The sequence below is a fragment of the Galeopterus variegatus genome, unplaced genomic scaffold, assembly GCF_000696425.1.
Source record: "Galeopterus variegatus unplaced genomic scaffold, G_variegatus-3.0.2 Scaffold1458, whole genome shotgun sequence".
In the NCBI taxonomy this organism is placed as follows: domain Eukaryota; kingdom Metazoa; phylum Chordata; class Mammalia; order Dermoptera; family Cynocephalidae; genus Galeopterus; species Galeopterus variegatus.
The window spans coordinates 17,216-36,586 of record NW_007727569.1 but is presented as its reverse complement, the minus strand read 5'-3'; the positions used below and the strand labels follow the sequence as shown (position 1 = coordinate 36,586).

The 19,371-nt window shown below is 48.5% G+C and overlaps 2 protein-coding genes and 1 long non-coding RNA gene across 6 annotated transcripts in view; 1 reads left to right on the top strand and 2 right to left on the bottom strand.

Annotated features, from left to right (window-relative positions):
* The window catches only part of IKZF4 (IKAROS family zinc finger 4 (Eos)), a 15,426-nt gene extending 11,935 nt beyond the window's left edge, over nucleotides 1–3,491 (bottom strand). The window contains exon 1 of one of the 3 annotated variants that reach the window (XM_008577152.1): nucleotides 3,446–3,491. Coding sequence is in view for 1 of the 3 variants with exons in the window: in XM_008577153.1 (XP_008575375.1) it covers nucleotides 1,562–1,648 (87 nt within the window). In the remaining 2 variants the exon portion in view is untranslated. Of the gene's footprint in view, nucleotides 1–1,561; nucleotides 2,065–3,445 lie in introns of those variants that run through there. The other 2 variants (XM_008577151.1, XM_008577153.1) reach the window with 2 other exon arrangements.
* LOC103593995 overlaps nucleotides 1,674–19,371 on the top strand; it is a 20,681-nt gene continuing 2,983 nt past the window's right edge. The window contains exon 1 of the long non-coding RNA XR_550809.1: nucleotides 1,674–1,761. This is a non-coding gene — a long non-coding RNA (uncharacterized LOC103593995). The remainder of the gene's footprint in view (nucleotides 1,762–19,371) is intronic.
* SUOX (sulfite oxidase) overlaps nucleotides 15,292–19,371 on the bottom strand; it is a 4,709-nt gene continuing 629 nt past the window's right edge. The window contains exons 1-4 of one of the 2 annotated variants that reach the window (XM_008577154.1): nucleotides 19,279–19,347; nucleotides 17,947–18,005; nucleotides 17,457–17,634; nucleotides 15,292–17,207 (exon numbers count right to left, since the gene is read on the bottom strand). In XM_008577154.1, coding sequence (XP_008575376.1) covers nucleotides 15,798–17,207; nucleotides 17,457–17,634; nucleotides 17,947–17,996 — 1,638 coding nt within the window. In that variant the 5' untranslated portion in view covers nucleotides 17,997–18,005; nucleotides 19,279–19,347 and the 3' untranslated portion in view covers nucleotides 15,292–15,797. Of the gene's footprint in view, nucleotides 17,208–17,456; nucleotides 17,635–17,946; nucleotides 18,006–19,278; nucleotides 19,348–19,371 lie in introns of those variants that run through there. The other variant, XM_008577155.1, reaches the window with a different exon arrangement.

The window sequence follows — 19,371 nt, the reverse complement described above, 5'->3', positions numbered from 1 at the left end:
GCTGTTTAGGTGAGCCATGGTTACCTAAAAAGTTGCCCCAAATCAGTACCACACCCATATCACGAAGTGAGCATCTCAGGATTGTGGGTTGTTGAGCCAGTTTTAAAATATGTCCTTTCAGCTAAGTGTAGGATTTCCTAAGGTTAAAAGGGCTGAAAAGGGTATCTCCTTATTCCTTTTCGAACATTAGTGCTGACTTGCCCAAAGTCACTTGATGTTAGTAATGGGGGAAGAACAGGGCTTTGACCCTGGTGCTGAGGCCTTGACCCTAAAAGGATGAATGAGCTTGCTGGAAATCCATTGCTGGTCCCAGCTTACTAGACTGAGGCTGCCTCTTGGGGTCAGGGGCTCGCTGTATGGGGAAAAATATCCTTAAAGGGATACTTAAGAGACATTAAGGGGAAAGCATCCTTTGTGGCTCTACCAATTGAGGCCTGGAAACAGGAGGAAGAGAAGGAGCCTCCAGTAACTCCAATAACTCAAGAGGCTCTTTAATGCTTTTGCCCTCCCTAGGAAAAGGTAAGAGGGAAAACATGCTGAAGTCTACTTTTATGGGGCTAATACGTAAGCATGAATCTGTTTCAGGGGTCAGAAAGCCCTTCTGGGTACCCAGGGATTTTGAAATCTAGCCAGAGGGCAAATGGAGCTAGAGTCGATTTAGGAAGTTCAGCAGTTCCTCTCTCAAGTCCCAGAAACCCCAGCGAGGGAATTTCAAATGCCTGGGACTCCCAAGAAATCCCAGACTGTCAAAACCAAGAATTAAGGCTGCTCTCAGGTCTCAGAGAAATTTTCTTGGTTAAAGTCATCATAGATTGGCTGAACCCCCAGAAGGCAAAAGCCAAATTATGAGGTTCACATCAGAGGAACTGGAAGGTGGGTAGAGGGCAAGAAAAGCAGGAGAGAGAGAAAGGAACTGGGAAACAGCCCACAAGCTAAATGTGTTTCACATGTTGAAGGAGACTAACCCTCCGCTCTTGCTCTTGCTGCCCTTCCTTGATCCCTTCAAAGAGCCGCTACCTCTAGGGAATAGCCATGAGCTTGAAGCTCCTCCACACTTCTCTGCAAGGGACTTCATCATAACTGCTTTCCCTTTCTTGACCATGGGCTCCAGGGTGGCAGGATGCTAGCCTGCTGGCAGGGAATACTAGAGCAAAGAAAGCCGCCCATCCCCAGCTCTATTGTGGGGAGGTGAGGCCCCTCAGATCTCTGTCAGGCTGAGGCATCTAAGGCCAAGGCTCCTCTTCCTTACCTGATTCTCTTTACTATCCATTCCCACCCAGGCCTGTCTCGGCATCTCACCCCAGACAGCTCTACCCCTGTCCCCAAGGCCTAATCAAGATGTCACCACAGCTCCCACTGTCCAAGTCGCCGTCTTTGCTTAGCAACACCAAACACCCTTTCCCATCCTCCGCAAGTGTAAGGAGGAACGCCCCCTCCCCCGCTACACACACACAGCCCCATCCTCTCCCTCTCCTCAGGCTTGGGAGTTGTTACTGAATTGGTTCCCTAGCCCTAGCACCCCCTTCCCCCCCTCCACTAGCCGCCTTCTGCCTGAACTTACATTATCCTTCCCTTGCCGGTGAGACCCTGGGGTGCGAACGCAGCCGCCGCCTTGGAAACGGCGAGGGAGTGCGGGTGGTGTGTGCATGTCTGCGTCTCGGTGGCAGGCAGGGGTGAGCCCAGCCACTCACCTTCCAGGAAGCGTGGATTCCTGGAAGTGAGGGGAACCGCCGTCATTTCGCAGGCAGCGGCAGCGGCACGGTGAGCAGGGGCCCACGGCTGCAGCCAGCAAGAACAGCTCAGCCCAGGGTGTATGTGTGTTGAGTGTGTGAGTGTGTGTGTGAGAGAGAGAGAGCACTAGCACGCTTGGATGTGCTTGGGGAGGGGGCTGGAGAGAATGTATATGTGTGTATTGTGGGGGGATGCTAGGCTACAGCATCCCTTTTCCAAGACAGTGAAGGGGGTGGGGGGTAAGGGGTGCACAGGGAGGGGGAGGCAGATGCCGTTGCCCTCGTGCCCAGCAGACAAAGAGGAACTGCACAACAAATGCCTGAGAGAGGCAAGAGTGTGTGCAAGGGATGGGCCTGCTGGTGGGAGGGAGAAAGGGGGGGCCCACAGGGAAGGCCCAATCCTCTGCCAGCTGGGGAAGCTAAGGCCCCAGAGGTCATGGGGCCTAGGACACCGGGCAGCTTCAAGGCTCTCAGATCGGCAGAAAGCCCTTCCCCCACCAAACTCAGGCACTCTTTCCCTCCTTTTTCTCTCCTCCTCTAGGAGGGAGGTTGTTCTCAGGATCTGGGGACTGACAGCCCTCTCCTTCCCAGTAGCAAGAGGGCCCAGCACAGTCTGGTCTCAGGCTAGTGTTGTTCTATGGCCCTGAGTCCTTTCAGATCCCAGGCAAAAAGGATGGTACAGTCTCCCCCTGGCCCTCCACCTCCCCATCCCCACCCCCAGGGCGCCAGCAGCCTACAGCTCTGGATGAATCCGCTCTCTATCAGGACGAGGCCTCTGCTCCCTTCCCTTCCAGACGAACAGCTCACTGGCGAGCTGACCTACTTTGGAAGACTACATTTCTGATTCCAAGAATTTGGGGGTGGGAAGTGCAGTGAAACTTTGGGCTGCCTACCCCTGGATCCTTTTTTACTATGGTTCCCTTAAACATTTCACAGTTCCAGAAAACTTGGGGCAAGCACTGCTTGGTCAATTGATTGCATGAGGAAGGTTTGAGCAACTCAGTTTCCCTTGAAAGACAGGAGTAAAGGGGGGGGGGGCGGTATGCAGATCTGTGAAGTAAATTAATGAACTCCTTCTTTTCTGTCCTCTCTGCCACCCCCGGGGGGAATGATGTGTACCTTTAGAAAGAGAAAGGGGGAGAAAAGATGGATTTTCTGAATCAGGTTCTGTGAGGTGGTAAAACCTCTTTGAAGAATGGGAGAGGTATAGCAGAAGAACTGTGATGACTTGTGAATTGCTGTGGCATGCTTTAGGAGGGCTGTACACTGCAGCCTTTCTCTGCTTCTATATCATCCCAGGAGAGATGGGTGAGTGATGGACTCTCAGATCCTCCTCAAGTGGACTGTCTTAGCCATGCCCAGTCCTGCAGGGGGCACTTTTCAGAGCTAATCTTAGCCCTACCTTGACTTTCCTTCTCTACGGCAGCTGCTGACATCTAGAATTCTCAAAGTAAAAATGAGGGGTTTCTGGCCTTTATTTTCATTTAAAAACCATCCTGTGCAGAGGCTGCTTCTTATCTAGGAAATGTCAACCTGCTGAAAGCAGGGAAAGCTTGGTTTTATAGCACAGTGAAGCAAATATCCTCAGAAGTTTTCCACTAATATCCAACATTCCCCAGCCACCTTTGTAGTTTCTTATTCACCTTTCTTATGTCAGGGACTGGTTTTTATCCATTTGAGCGTTCCCCAGCACTAAAGCAGGGTTCTGAGTGTACCTGTTCATTAGTGGCTTTCTGAAGAGGCTTAAATGAGCAGGAGAAAGGAGGATTGGTTGGTTCCTCAGAAGAGCCATGACTTTAGTTCCAATAAAGTCTCTTTCAATTTAATCAGTCCACCTGATCCCTGTCATCTGTCCAGCTTGTGGTAGGTAACGAATGCCTTTATCCATTCCCTCCTTAAATGAGAAAGGGGTCAGAGTCAGCGTCTTACCTCCCATTACCCAGGTGTTGCCAGTGATTCTCTTATGTGTGTCTGACCCATCTTGCTATCTCCCTTAGTACATGCCAGTAATTCTTTCACTGGTCCACTTTAGAGTAAAAGAATTAGCTCTAGATCATTTCCACAATGGCGCTTGGATTTCTGATGGGGATACTCATCACATCAAAACCCAATTCTAGCTTCCCTTACCTCTAATAATTCCTACCCAGAAAAGATCCCTTCCTTCCCTTCTGTCTTAGGCCCTTTCCTACACTCTTAGAGAGGGAGCTGGATAAAGTTCCTAATTTCTTTTTAACTTGTTAAACTTTGGGAGGAACTTGTTAAAGTTCCTAATATCTTTTCATCTTGTTAAACTTGTTAAGTCTGATTACTTTCATATCTCTAAAAGCCATTTATGCTATAAGCTGTGATCTCTTCTGCCTCAGTAAGAATACTTGGCAAGTGTGAAAAGCTATAACATGTTAAGATAGTGGAAAAGGGTTGGGAAGAATGAAAATTGGGCTCTGTATGTCTTCCTTCAAAAACTGTAAACTATGGGCTGGCCCGTGGCTCACTCGGAAGAGTGTGGTGCTGATAACACCAAGGCCACGGGTTCGGATCCCATATAGGGATGGCTGGTTAGCTCACGGGGTGAGCGTGGTGCTGACAACACCAAGTCAAGGGTTAAGATCCCCTTACCGGTCAACTTTTAAAAAAAAATAAATAAATAAAAAACTGTAAACTGTGGCCCACTGGCTGAATTCAGACCATAGATGACTTTGATTTGCTCCATGGAACATTTTTTCAAATACTGAGTCATTATATAAAAATGGTGACATTTCATAAAAAAATTTGGATTTCTGATTTCTCTTGAAAAGTTGGAAGTTTTGGCCACGTTAAACATACATTCCTGCACGGTAATGACTGGTGGACACTAAATAGCTGCTGTCCCTTAAGGTAGGATATATGTTCTCCAGTTCATGACAGTCCCTACTTTTTTTTTTTGAAAAGATGACCGGTAAGGGGATCTTAACCCTTGACTTGGTGTTGTCAGCACCATGCTCACCCAGTGAGCTAACCAGCCATCCCTATATGGGATCCGAACCCGCGGCTTTGGTGTTATCAGCACCGCACTCTCCTGAGTGAGCCACGGGCCGCCCATGACAGTCCCTACTGTTCTCTTCTGCTTATTATCCTAATTACTTCACTCATTTACATACCCACCTGGCCCTTGCAGGCCTTTGAGGTCTGAAACCATGCTCCACTCTCTATCTGGATGGGACAGAATTTCATGTGTGGCTGCGACCTCAGAGCACAGGAGAAGGAATCACATGTTCTTTCCATCTATCATTCCTCTAATAATTTCCACTCATATTCCCTTCCTACTCCTTTCCCCTCCCACTGTTCCCCAAGAAGTTGGGAGGAGAATCACTATTTAGGGAATGTAAAATCACCAAAATAATTGCACACTACCAAGTACTACCAAACATGAGTGTCAGTTCTGAGACTAGTTCTGTGCCTAGGCTAAAGGCTCTCTGCCCTGCTCCACAGAAGACTGTCTGCTCCCAGCCCCTTATGAACAGAACACACAAGAAGTCATACCAGACATATAGGAGCGGCCATTGCAGTCTTCTATGTCCATCTTAAAGAGATTCTGCTGAAAGAGAAAATAGCAGCTATTAGAAGCTAGATCTGATGGGTCGGCCCGTGGCTCACTCGGTAGAGTGCGGTGCTGATAACACCAAGGCCCCGGGTTCGGATCCCACATAGCTTGAAGATTCAATTCCTAATAACTTCGTATAGCATACATTATACGAAGTTATACGATGAGCGTGGTGCTGACAACACCAAGTCAAGGGTTAAGATCCCCTTACCGGTCATCTTTTTTTAAAAAAAGAAGCTAGATCTGAGAAGGTCTTTAACATTTTGAAAATAAAATTCTGAGGGCCGGCCTGTGGCTCACTCGGTAGAGTGCGGTGCTGATAACACCAAGGCCCCGGGTTCGGATCCCATATAGGGATGGCCGGTTCGCTCACTGGCTGAGCGTGGTGCTGACAACACCAAGTCAAGGGTTAAGATCCCCTAACCGGTCATCTTTTAAAAAAAAAAGAAAAGAAAATTCTGAGAAGATCTTTAACACTTTGGAGTTAGCAAGAAACCTAAAGGATCACTTAAGGGTGATCTGATACTATTCTAAAGAGGAAAACCCCCATACTTTGCCCTTGTGAAAAAGACAATGTACCCTGACTTACAAACCCCAAGGTTTCCTTCAACCTTCAACTTCTGCAGGTCTCCCTAGCTTTTGGGGTGGAAACATCTTAATACAGAGTGGTCCTGGATTTTGAGAGTAGACCCTCTCCCTGTAGGTGGAGCTGATCCTTTAAGAGACAGGTTACACCTCAGCCCCCAGGAGGCAAAGAAACAGCCCCATGGAGACTCTATAACTCAGTTAAGGGTGGGGTATTACGAAGAGGAAAAAGCTGGTTTCAGTCATTCCAGGGATTCTTTTTGGGGTGTGTGGCAGGAGGAAGGGTTTCAGGAAAGAAGATGGAGAGCAGCCCACCTCAGGGCTCATGGATAAGTCCTCTACTGAAGGTGTAATAAACAAATTAAACCTTTAAGTAGCTTTCCCCACCCTCTTGTCAATCACTTTGCTATATTTATTTTTAAAAAAGGCAGGGGGCAGTCTGAATTTAAAATGCAGGTTAGTCTATTTGAGGGAAAGCAAGCAGTAATTGGCAGTAGAGTATTAAACAATCAGGAACTGAGAACAATTAAAAGTGATAATTTGTTGCAATGAATTATCTCCCTAGAAGACTGTGGGAGGAGGAAAAAAAAAAATCTACCTGGTGGAAATTTACATACATCCAAAATTGCTTTCACCACCATCTAATGAAAAATAAGTGCCCCAGAGGCTGATTTGGGGGAGCAAGATTGGGGAAAGGGAACAGCCTGAGATGCCACCAGGATTCTTGGTCTCTTTAAAGTATCTCACTAGGCAGATGGATGAAAATTTGGTTTGCTTATAATACTATATTGAGAGAGGTGGGAGGTGGGGGTGAGGGGGTGCAGGAAGGCACAGGGGAAAACTCTGTTTCCCTGCAGACCCTCCTCCTCTTCATTCTTGTCCAGAGTTGAGAGGCTCCTTCAAAAAGGCTTATGAGAAAGACTGAAACATGGGCTTACCTTTGCTTTGAGAAGCAACTATCCCTTATATTTTATCAGAGAGATTCCTAGTCTCAACCCTATTTTCCTAGGAAGTCTGGGTGTGCGGAAAACTTCTCTAAATTTCTTTTCCTTTTTTAAAAGATGACCAGTAAGGGGATCCTAACCCTTGACTTGGTGTTGTCAGCACCACGCTCACCCAGTGAGCCAACTGGCCATCCCTATATGGGATCCGAACCCGCGGCTTTGGTGTTATCAGCACCGCATTCTCCTGAGTGAGCCAAGGGCCCGCCCTTAATTTATTTTCAACTCCTCTTTTCTTGACATACTCCCTGGGATGGACTGAGATTTGGGATCAGACCACTAGAACAAGCCACAGTAATAAGTGGTTCCTTGAAAGTTCCCTTAGGGGCAATGATTAGAAGAGCCCAAATCCACAGGGGTTAGAAAACTCATACCCTCTGGACCTAGCCACAAAACTTGAGGTGGTCAGAGATCCAAAGATGAGAGGTACTCAGGGGCCCCTTTCCTTTCCAAATTAGCTCCATAATTGCCCTTTGGGATTTTTTTAAACGACTGCAAAGCTCAAAGTGCCTCTCATGACTTCCCTCACACACACACCCACATGTAGAAGAGGCAAAAGCAGGATTTTCCCCATTTCCTGCTTGGAGAAACTGAAAAAGCTCAGAGCAGTTAAATTACTTGTCCCAGGGCTCATGGTGAAACTGGGAAAAGAACTAAAACACAAGTCTCCTGCCTTTCTGAGGTGTATTCTTTCCATTAAATCATACTGCTTCTTTTCAAAAGCCAGGCTACTCAAGGCCTTCATGGATCTTTGCTTTTTCCCTCGCTCAAACATCAATTAAGGCATCTTTTCCTTTGGTGTGATCCCTGTGGGAGTGCAGTCTGTTACTTAAAAAGGAAGAACAAGTTGAGCTGGCTCTACAGGGAGAAATATGCTAACACAATTGTGTGTGCGTATGCACACCTGTGTGAACCAGGGGCCAGACAAGCACTAGGTGGGCAGAGCAGCTGAAGCATTAGCATGCAGCTAGCGTTGGCTCAGAAAGTATATCTCATTCTTGGACTCCTGCCCAATGGCCCCAAAACAATTTCCAGAAGGGTCTGAAGGACTTGTTTTCTGAGTTGTACTTCCTTCCTAGCAGTAAACTGAGTTCTCCTGCTTCTTAATTGCTCTTAACAGGTGCTCTGTGACACATCTTGGGCAAAATCTGTACTTAGCTGCCTTCAACTGGTCTAAATGCCAAACTGGTAACCCTGGAAATGAGAGGGGATCGAAAGTCTGCTGTTCCTAGTCCTGGTTCTCTGAGAGCCAGGAGCAAATCAGTAGATGTACTTCACGTTGCCCAAATCTTCTGGTGGCACATCCCTCTCAACCTTCCCACTCCCTACCCCTCAAAGCACCTAGTCTTAGTGTTTTCTTAGAATAACGGGTCAAATTAGGCACTGCTAATTGGAGATACATTGCAGGAGGAGAAGGTATAAAGAGAGAAGTTAATTACACAAGACAGGTTTGGCTGAAAGATCTTGGAAGAAAAGTGGCTTTAAAGATCATTCGGTGATGGAGATAGGCATACATGTACTGGAAATTCAACTCAGTGAAATGAATACAAAGCAACTAGAAACAGCCAGTCTCAGGGCCGCCCGTGGCTCACTCGGGAGAGTGCGGTGCTTATAACGCCACGGCCGCAGGTTTGGATCCCATATAGGGATGGCCAGTTAGCTCACTGGGTGAGCGTGGTGCTGACAACACCAAGTCAAGGGTTAAGATCCTCTTACCGGTCATCTTTAAAAAAAAAAAAAAAGAAACAGCCAGTCTCCCAATTCAAAAAGAAGTATTTCTGTGAGGAGGGATGAAAGATTGGTCATTGTAACTTCTAGAGACAAAGGTTTTCCTCCTCGTTCCTTTGAATCCACTTGGCATCATAACAAGAGTCCTCCATGATCTTAGCTTTCTCTCACCAACATGATATCACATTTGAACAGGAATGGGCATCCTTTCTAGACAGAATATTTCCCACCAGACTCCCTGACATGCAGTGAGGATCATTCCAGGGTCTGACTTCCAAGGGCAGGTCAGGCAATTCTACTACCTCCCCTACTTCCCACTCCCCATCCCCAAAAGTTCCCACAGCTCTAGTGTTGGTGACAAAAGTGTGAGAAAGTCAAGTTTTCCCTATGTAGTGGCTCAGAAAGCCTGAAATAAGATGGACATCACAAGTAATTACAACTCTTCAAATCCTTCAAAATAACCTGTTTGATCTAGTCACACTCCAAAATTGTAATTTAAAATACTTATTATGGTCTATTGGGTAGAAAGGTAGAAGTGGAGAGAGTGGCCAAGATTCATTGCATCCTTTTGGTTATTATTCCCCAAACTGCAACAGGGAGAAGTGGAAACATTTTCTCCAGTTTCCCTTAGGAATTGGGTTCTGAGGTGGAGCCCAGTGGTAATTAACAAGACCGATTTCCCATGTGCCTTAGGTATGAGCAGTTCAGGTACCAGTAGACCAAACCCACAGCATCATCCTCTCCTGTCTGTGCCTTCCTGAACTAAATGAAATCTGAGCAGAAACATGCTGGAATCATATAGCTGGGGTAAAGGGTTAGAGAAAGACACAAGAAATTAGGAAATGTCTGCCAACCGACTGCAGCCTCCTTCCAGGAAATAAACCTAGACATCGAGCAATGTGCAGCTCTGAAATGATCTTTAGGATCAACCTAGTGCCCTCTGAATGGAACCCATCAACGTTTGCTCAGCTCATGTGTCCGTCTTTATAGCAGAAAGGTCTGACACATTTTTTCACAAGGCTGTAGATGGTGACCTTCTGTCCGCAATATAATACGGATGAAGACAGCTCAGTTTCATTACCCAAGTACTTGGGGAATAGTGCAGAGGGGATGAATTCCCAGGTCATCCTAGGAATGGCCAACTTTGAAAATAAGGGCAAAGAACTGGAAGCACAACACCTGGGCAGTGGGAAAATATCACCTCATTGTCTCCTTTTAGATCTCAGATGGTTTCATCTTTCCTCTTGTTCTTTGTGCTTCCCTGTCCTCCCCAGGCAGACTGCGGAAGAGAGAAGGCTAAGGTTTATGGATGGGAGAAGAAACAATCCTACCCCACCCATGTCTCATTTTAGGACTAAGGAGCTAAGGAAATGGGCCAAACCAAGCACTTTAATTCACTAGGTGTGAGGCACGAGATGATACTGTTTTTTTGAGGTGTGTACAAGTTCTGTGTTTGTAGAAAGGCCTCACAAGGTCATTGCTGTTAAGTTGTATGTTTGGGCAGAGGTAGAGAAAGTAAAGCAGGGGAGTTCAATTTGAGTTTTATAATAATGTTTTAAAACCAAAGATGCCCCAAACAGGATTAGCTCTCTCAAGAGAAATTTTCTTTCTTTTTTTTTTTTTTAAAAGATGACCGGTAAGGGGATCTTAACCCTTGACTTGGTGTTATCAGCACCGCACTCTCCCTAGTGAGCCACAGGCCGGCCCCTCTCAAGTGAAATTTGAAATGACATGGAAGTCTCAATTAACTATTCTGATTGGTGGTAGTCCTGGACAGAAGTCCCTAATACATGCTGATCAAAAAAGCTCACTATCGGGCCGGCCCAGTGGCGCACTGCTACAGTGCGCCGCTTGGGAGCGCGGCGGCGCTCCTGCCGAGGGTTCGGATCCCACATACAGACTGGTTCCCGCTCACTGGCTGAGCGAGGTGCGGGCGCAACACCGAGGGTTGTGATCCCGTTGCCGGTCCCGGTCCGGTATGGGCGCGACACTGAGGGTTGCGATCCATTGCCGGACACGAAAAAAGACAAAAAGGAAAAAAAAAACAAACAAAAAAGAAAGCTCACTATTGTTTGGGCCAGAAAGATGTTTCCAGGCTCCTTTGCTAACGGACAATCTTGCTGTGATAATCCAATTTGGTAAGCCTCTCTTCTTCATGTGGAGGGCTGAGGGCATGTGTGCTCCAGGACGTGGAGAATCTTGGAGCTGGAATGGAGTTGAAGGATGATCTCCAATCTCTTGGTTTTGAACAGAAGAAGAAACTAAGGCCAGAGTCACCTATCTGATTAGCAACAGAAGCAGGACAAATAGAACCCAGGTTACCAGCAGAGGGTTCTTTTTACTGGAGTGCAAAGTTAAATCTTGCCCCAGCTGGAAGGTTTGGGCCATCTTGCTTGCCTTATTTCTTGGGTTATGATATGAACAATTTTTCAGTCTGTGTTTTGGTGATTTAAATCCTTGAACTGGAAACACAGGCTTATGGATGGCAGAAGAAATAATCCTCTTCCTCCCTAGTCTCTTCTCAGAGATTATGGGCCTGAGGAAAATGCCAATCTAGATGCTTCACTAAATCTGTTCAAGGTAGAATCACTAAGTCTCCTTAGTATAAAAACAGGGCTCCCTGGCTAAAAACTACCACAGAATATGTGGTAGATCCTATCTCCCAGGGTACCAGGTCATTCATATCAGCACTACCCTTTCTTAGCTGCTTTTGGCTAATAAACCTTGAACTTTCTCTCTGTTTCCAGAACAGAGTCTATAACTGTTCTAAAAAGAGGAGGCAAATCAAACAGCCTGGAATTCAAAGCCTTCTCCAGCAGGGTCAAGAGACCAGTAAAGAAGGGAATCCCTCTGCCTGTGTCATTGTCCACACCCAGAGGATCCCAACTCTTATTTGTTCCTACAGAGTAAAATGAGGCTAGAAATACCTGCCCGACAATAACGTATCTTTCTTTTTCCTTGGCTATTGTGTGTGTATGTGTGTGTGAGAGAAATGGCCAGTTTCAGAGAAAATAATTCCTTTGTGGATGTTGGGGGGGGGAGTAGGGTAAAAGGTGGGGTAAGTTTGTCCCATGCTGGGAGGAGGTACAAGCTTCATATTTCAAACTAAGGAAATAAGAAATTTTCAAGTGCATTTTCATTGAAAAAAAGCTAGGATTTATTTCTGAACCAAGTCCTGAAATATACCTTACCTTTAACCTACTGAAAGGAAGGGGATTGCTCAGAAGCTACAACTAAACTAACTGCACTCAGTGGGCAACGAAGATATTATATTTTGTGTTTGAGACATCAACATCTATTGAATAGGGCAAGATATAATTCTGAAGCTGCCAAAATGAGGGCAGCTCCCACCACCCTGAGGCCCACCCCAGAAGCTCCAGTGAAACCTTCCCTGCTTCCCAGTGGTAAGGCTATTTTCTTCTTTTAAGACTTTATTTTTATCTCAGGAGCCACTCATCTGACTGTTCTCATGACCCAAGAGGCTGTCTGGATTCTCTGGCTTTAGGCTATTAGTAGGGAAGGCTGAGGTTCACTCCCCCGCCCACCCCCACACCAGAAAGCAGGATTCACTGACCTACTGGCAGGCCCATGAGGAGGTGAGGGATTACCAGCTGAGCATTTCATACACTCCTGTGAAACAAGACACTGTGCTTCAGTACTCTATTTTTTTTTTTTTTTTGGTCTTTTTCCATGTCCGGCAACGGTTCGCAACCCTCAGTGTTGCCCCCGTACCGGACCGGGACCGGCAACAGGATCGCAACCCTCGGTGTTGCCCCCGCACCTCACTCAGCCAGTGAGCGGGAACCGGTCTGTATGTGGGATCCGAACCCTCGACAGGAGCGCCACCGCGCTTCCCAAGCGGCGCACTAGCGCAGTGCGCCACCGGGCCGGCCCCAGTACTCTATTTTTTGATGGCTGGCCAGTACAGGAATCAAACCCTGGACCTCGGTGTTATCAGCACCATGCTCTAACCAACTGAGCTAACCAACCAGCCCCTAAAACTATTTTTTTGGCAGTTGGCCAATATGACTGTGCTTTCAAAGATTGTTTGATCTGGTTTTTTATTTGGCTTTGTCCTTAGAATGAGTTATTGTAAGTGGAAATAGTCTAGGTAGTCAGACACCTGTTTTCCATGCTTCTTAAGGATATGCACATATACCTTCATCCAGGCAAAGTGAGAAAGTATCAGTAAGGGGAGACAGCCAGGCCTCAATGGTCATCTGGTTGGCCATATTGATGGAAGGCCTAGAGTTGATATGTGAGCATGTCAGGAACTTACAAGCCCGCCATTGATACTTTGAGGGGTTCAGGCTGGGGAGACCCACACAGCAAGAACTACCAGACATACAAGTGAGGGTTGATAAGAGTCACAATGGCTTATGAGATAACAGAAAGAGGCAAAAGAAGGTATGTAAAGCTTGACACAAGTTGTTGATAATATATCAAATCTTCCTGGAAGCAGAGTTAGTAAACCATTGACCTTAGAAAAGGGAAAAGGGTACCTTATTTCCTAAACATCTTATATCTAAAGATCTGTGTTCCAGGGCCAGCCAGTGGCTCACTTGGGAGAGTGTGGTGCTGATAACACCAAGGCCACGGGTTCAGATCCCTCTATAGGGATGGCCGGTTAGCTCATTTGGGAGAACGTGGTGCTGACAACTCCAACTCAAGGGTTAAGATCTCCTTACCGGTCATCTTTAAAAAAATTAAAAAATAAAAATAAAGGTCTGTGTTCCATTAAAAATTCCACTGTCCCCAGATAGTACCAGTCACCTGTCACCATTTTTTTAAAAAGCATAGAAATCAAATGAAAATTTAAAAGAGAATCTACAACTGTAGCAGCAAGGGGTAAGAAAATAACTTGGGGGTGGGTTTGTGTGAGGAGGGTACATGGAGGGCTGTTTCAGTATTCAGGAAGCAGGCAGCCTGTTTTCCAAGTTTGTAGCTCCCATCTGGATGTCTGCCCAAAGGCTGCTTCTGCTGCATTTCTCTCTTAGGGCTCTTATGGAGTGAATCTCTTCCTTCCTAGCTTTGCTTCCTGAGTTCCCTACACTTCTTACCCTACACAGTACTCCAGACAACACTTCTCACTCTACCCTAAGTTTCTTCTCTACCACGTTTCTCCCACTCTGCTCATTGCCTCCCAGATCTTCCCACCTAGGCCTAAGTCTTTCTCTCCAGCCTTCTCGACCAAACCCTCGGGTTCTTCGTTTTTGCTCAGGTAACCTCCCTGCTTTTCCTTTCTCCGATCTGTCAGTCTTTTGTATCCCAGCCATCCCCATGGAGAAGCCTCGCACACGCCAGCTACTGCCAGTCCTCAGCCCTCTGCCTTGACCCGTCTCCCGCCTTTTTAGGACCCTCAGATCCCTGCTACCTCGCCCTCAATACTGGGGCCTCGGACCAAACTCCCTCGGGTCAGTTTCCGCCTCTCTGGCCCTAACCCACCCAGTGCACTTCTCCCGGCCTGCCCCTCACCACCCCTAGTCCACGTCTCCCCTCGCTTCACGCGAGCCTTTGCACATGCCATGTCCCTTGCCCGGAACACAATACTTTGCACCCTCCCTCCCGCCATGCAGCTCCCCCATGTCTCAGTGTAGATCTCATTCTGGGCAGGACCAGATGCATGGTTTATGGGATCCAGTGCAAAAGGAAAATGTAGGGCCCTCACTCAAACTTTATTAAGAATTTCAAGATGGCAACAGCAAAGCATCAGACCAGGTTTGGGGCCCTTCTAAGGGTGGGCCCTGTGGGACTGCACAGGTCTCATGCCCATGAAGCCAACGCTGCTCCAGGCTGTCACCCTGGTGTCTCCACCAGGGTCTTCCTCTGTACCCCCATGGCCCTCTGTGTGTCCCTGTCTCAGTACTGACCACCGCAGTAGATTGTCTGTTTTTCTCCTCGAGGGGACGGAGTTGGGGAGGGGGACGGGGTGGCGGGGGTCCCCCACTCTGGCCCGGGTGGCCCAGTGCGGGGGGAATGGGGTCACTGAGGTGGCGATAGTCGGGCCGGAGCCAGGATCCGGGCGCTCAGCGGCGGCGGTGGCTCCATCTCCATCAGCTGCTTCACCTGAGGAGGGACCGGCCCCCCCTAAAAGCCCCCCCCATCTCGGTCGTCTCCCCCTCCCCCGAACAACTTCCGGTCCCACTACCAGGCGACAGGCGGCGTGGCTGAACACCGAGCGCCCTCAAACCGGGAGAATGCAGGGGAAAAAAGGGAGAGCAGCTAGGGTAGAGTAGCCGAGCGCCGAAAGATTCAAGTCTGAGAGGCGCTGTCGTGTATTGAGGGTAACATCTAACTTACGAACTGGGCGCACATTGGAAGCCCCACGTGCCCTGGCACGTCTGTCCCTAGTGCCAAGTTTTGACCCTGCCATTCCTAAGACAATATTGATTTTAAACTTAGCATTCTTTTCCTTTCCTGCCAGGTGCGTAGGAATAGTAAGTAGGGGGAGAGGGGTTTGAGGGTACCAAATATATTTATTTTAATCTCTTCTCTCTTCTGAGGTATCCTGAGGCCAATCACCTAGGCGGCGCTGCAGATGGTGACAGACCTCAGAGAAGGAAGTCCCACTCCTTAAATTCCCTGCTCCTGCTTCCTTCCTCTCCTCCCCCCATCGTTTATTCTGGGCTAGTGTCACTACACTCCCCAGGCCCAAGACGCCTAAGAGTCATAATCTTAAACACTTTATTGATGTATTTAGAAAAGTGGAATTATAAAGAAAGAGGGTTGCACCCCTTGCTCTCTTCACAAACCCCTGGCACCCAAAAAAGGCAGTAGTAAGTGGCATTTATAGTTTTCTTACACATACCACACACATTGAAGAATCCAAGAAGAAAAGCAAAATAAGGCAATAGGCATTAGAAGTGGAGGTGGGATAGAGAGAAAATAGACAGTGCTTGTCTCCAGAATTACTCTCTGACTTCAGGCCCCTTTCTTCAACAGCTCTCACCTCCCGGCACAAAGTCAGAGGCCAGGAGGGATATGTTACATAGGGTCAAAGGAGGGAGGGTGCCTGGGAAATGTGCAATATGTGTGGTATGGAAGGCCTAGTGCAGGGTTGTAATCCAAGAAGTGGAGAGGAGGGGAAGGTTTTTCTGTGGCAATGAGGCCAAAGGAAGGGTGGGGTAAGAGGTTGAGGTGGTTTTGGGGTGTAGATGGCTCCATTCCATGCTCTCATGGGGTGACATGGACATGAACACGGTGCCAGGAATTGCTGAGCACACCTCGCAGGTTCCAGATTGGGGCCACGGTGTCTGGCTGCACATTGTAGCTGTCATCCACAGCCTTACAAACAATGTTCAATTTTTTTTGCCCAGCTGGCACAGGGGCTTGCAGTTTCCATAGACACCAGGCCCAGGCTTTCCTGGGGCGCTGTACCTCTCCATACAGCTCAGCTGCCTGCCAGGTTAGGCCCCCATCCAGAGATACATCCACCCGGATCACAGCCCTGCCACCACCACTCCATGCATATCCCTTAACAGTCACCTCCCCTGACTCTACAGTCTCCCCATCCTGGGGCTCTGTGATGGCTGACTGGACAGGAAGTTCCTGAATGGATGGAGCTGAGTCAAAATCTACAGTGTCCCAGTCCACAGATGGAGAGAAGCCTTTGTAATCCCGCCGCTGCCAGTGGCTGTGACTTTCCTCTGGCTCCACACTCACTCTACCCAGCCATTTGACATGGCGGGCACCCACCACACCAGGAACCACCACCCGCACAGGAAAGCCATGGTCACGAGGCAGAGGCTGCCCATTCATCTCATACGCCAACAGGACCTCAGCTTCAGGGTCCAAGGCCCGAGCCAGAGGGATGGATGCTCCATAAGCAGTCCCAGTGGGGTCTGAGTCCAGTCCCTCAAAGCAAACGTGAGACTCAGTTTCACAGAGTTGGTGACCAGCCTGTGCTAACACATCACAGAGCCGTGCCCCAGCCCAGCGTGCAGTGCTGATGGCCCCAGTCCTCCACTCCAGACCTTTTACTTCTTTGACCCGACTCATCTCAGAGCGCCGGTTGCCGGCACACTGCAGAGTGACTGTGATCTCATGCTTGGGAAACTTGTACAAGTCATTCAGAGACAGGGACAGTGACTGACCCCCAGGTGCCCCTACTACGTGCAAGCGATAGGTGTCTGGGTCCAGGTTAGGTACAGGCAGATGGTTCCGTGTGAAGAAGATAGGGTTGGGTGTGATGTAGTTTTCTGTCAGCAGCTCAGGGGGGGGCTCTGCATTAAAGGGGCGCTGGGAATTGACCTTCAGGGCTGGGTGACGCACAGGATCATCAGCGTAAGGGTCAGAGTTCTCCAAGGTGGGGGGCACCTGGTCTTCAGGGTTCAGCTCCCCAATCTTGTACTGAGCCAGTAACTCACGTACGTGGGACTGGTTGTGAACAGCATAGAGGGCCCAGAAGGGCTCTAGGGGACCCCCAGCTGCCAGCATCAGCTTTGATGGCCCCCCTGGGTGTAGATCCACAAATTCTGTGACATCAAAGACCTCACTGCCCAGAGTCACCCAGATCCCAGTCTCAGGGCTTCTGTGGGAGCTTACTTCCTCCTTAGTGTACATGGGTGGTGACTCCTGAGCCACCTGCAGGCAGGAGAGGGATGAGGCAAAAAGGGAACAGAATATTAAGAAGAAATCACCCTAGTTTACCCCAACCCGACTCACAATCTTGACAATGGGAACTGAAGGTGGCAGATTCCACCTTCAGTGTACATGATGACATTGTCATCGCAGGCTCTCTGGTAACAGCAAGAACATGGGTCACAGCCTGGGTTGCCTGGAGAGCTCACTAGGACCCCTCTGTTCTGACAGTAAAACCCCTTCCCCACTTACTGTATACCGATGGTCATGATAGGCCAACACTGCACCGAGGCCTAGCAGGGCCCCCATGACTCTCCATCTCCCAGTGGTGGAATTATCACCAGAAATGGTGAGGCTGAGGTGCTGGGGCTGAAATGAATCATTTGTAGAGGAGGCCTGAATGCAGAGCCTTGAGGAGGTTGACCTGAGTCTGGAAGAGAGAGAAAGGTCTTCTTAGTAGCACATATGGTCATATGAAAGGGCCAGTGAAGGCCTGGGGTCTACCTCTCCCTGGTTGGCCATTTGTTCTTTCAGTTGGAACTTAGTTTCTCCAGGGATGGGTGTGACAAATAGGATCCAGCTTTCCCTTTACTCCTTGGCCACCCTCTCCACTATCTTATCTGGCAGATAAGATATCATATGTACTGGCCAGCTGCCAAAAAAAAAAAAAAAAAAAGGATAAAACATCATAAAGCTACTGAGGTGGGGAGCTAGGAGGCAAGTCCTGGGATGGGATGCCTACCTATAGGTCTGACGGAGCCCTGGGACCACAGCTCTGTGCAGCAGCAACATTGTGGAGACCTGTAGGAGGAAGATTCCAGGATCAGACAGGGAGACCCCTAAGAGAGGATATTAGGAAGCCCTGAGGGAATGGGTGAGAAGACATAGAGAAGGTCAGCGAGCAGCTTTCTGAGCAAATGGGAGACATGAGAGTGAGGGTCCAAATGGGCTCTTGGTGAAAACTTGGAGCACTTCAAAGACAAAGACGGTGCTGACAGGATGGAAGAGAATGGAAAGGGGTGGGAGACAGGTGCTTCTAGAATCACCTATCTTCCATCCTCCACTCTGCTTTGTCCACTATAGAGAACAATGGGGCCAAGGGCCTAAAAGGCAGAAGCCAAATGTCTACTGTCCAGTTTGCCCATTTATTATTTCTCAAGTCAGTAGAAGACAACTGAGGGTCAGACTGACTTAAACAAGGACAAAAAGGTGAAAAAGGTAGTAGCAGACTAATGAGGTGAAGTAGCCCAATTCTGGAGGCAAACTGCCTTGGGTTTGAGAAACTGGGCCTTGCCATCAACCAGCCCTGTTCCCTGGACAAGATACCAAGCCTCTCTTAACTTGCATCCTCATCTGTGAGATGAGATTTATCTAGCAGAGCTGATATGAAGAGTAAACAAGTAATAACATTGTCTTTGAAGGTCTTTCAGTCCCTACTCTCCCCCCAACCACCCTGAAAAAAAGTTTTCTTTTGAACCCAGCTGGAAACTGGACCCCAACTTGTGGTCCCCACCCAACCTTGTCTATGCCATTCTAGTGAGCTCAGCAAACCGAGGAGGTAATGGCCAGGGTGTCAGGAGATGGGCTGGAGAAGCAAGATAACTTTTCAGCTGTCTGTCCTACAGCAGTTTCTTCCTCACAGCACTGGGCAGAGTGCTAACCCAGGAAAGCCAAAGTGAAGAGGGGTGAGAAATGTCCAATTGCTGATGAGATGCTGGAGACCAATATGTGGAGGTGGGTGGGGAGGCAGGGAAACCGTCAGGGAGATGGGAATAGGAGCAGTCTTCGCTTTACCCCTGGGCCATGGGACCCTCACTCTCCCTGCCACCTACGCTCAATCCCAGCAGCCAGCTTGAACCAGACTGGAGTGGTGCAGGTAGGGCTGACTCGGTCAGTCCAGAATCCCAGGTTTGGGAGGGGCGGCCATTTGCTAAAAACCAAAAATGCCACCCCTTGGTGCCGGTGGTAGCCCCTCACGCCCAAGGGCACTTTACAGGCAATGTCCATTATTCAGGCACAAGCAGCTGGCACAAGAGGGTCTTGTAGCAACACTCCGCGACCCCAGCCCCCTTACCTGGTTCGGCGTCCTCACCGCGACAGTTTTAACCTCCCAGCACCAGGCGAGCGCTGCGGAGGGGTGGGGCCAGCGCCGTGACGTTAGGAAAGA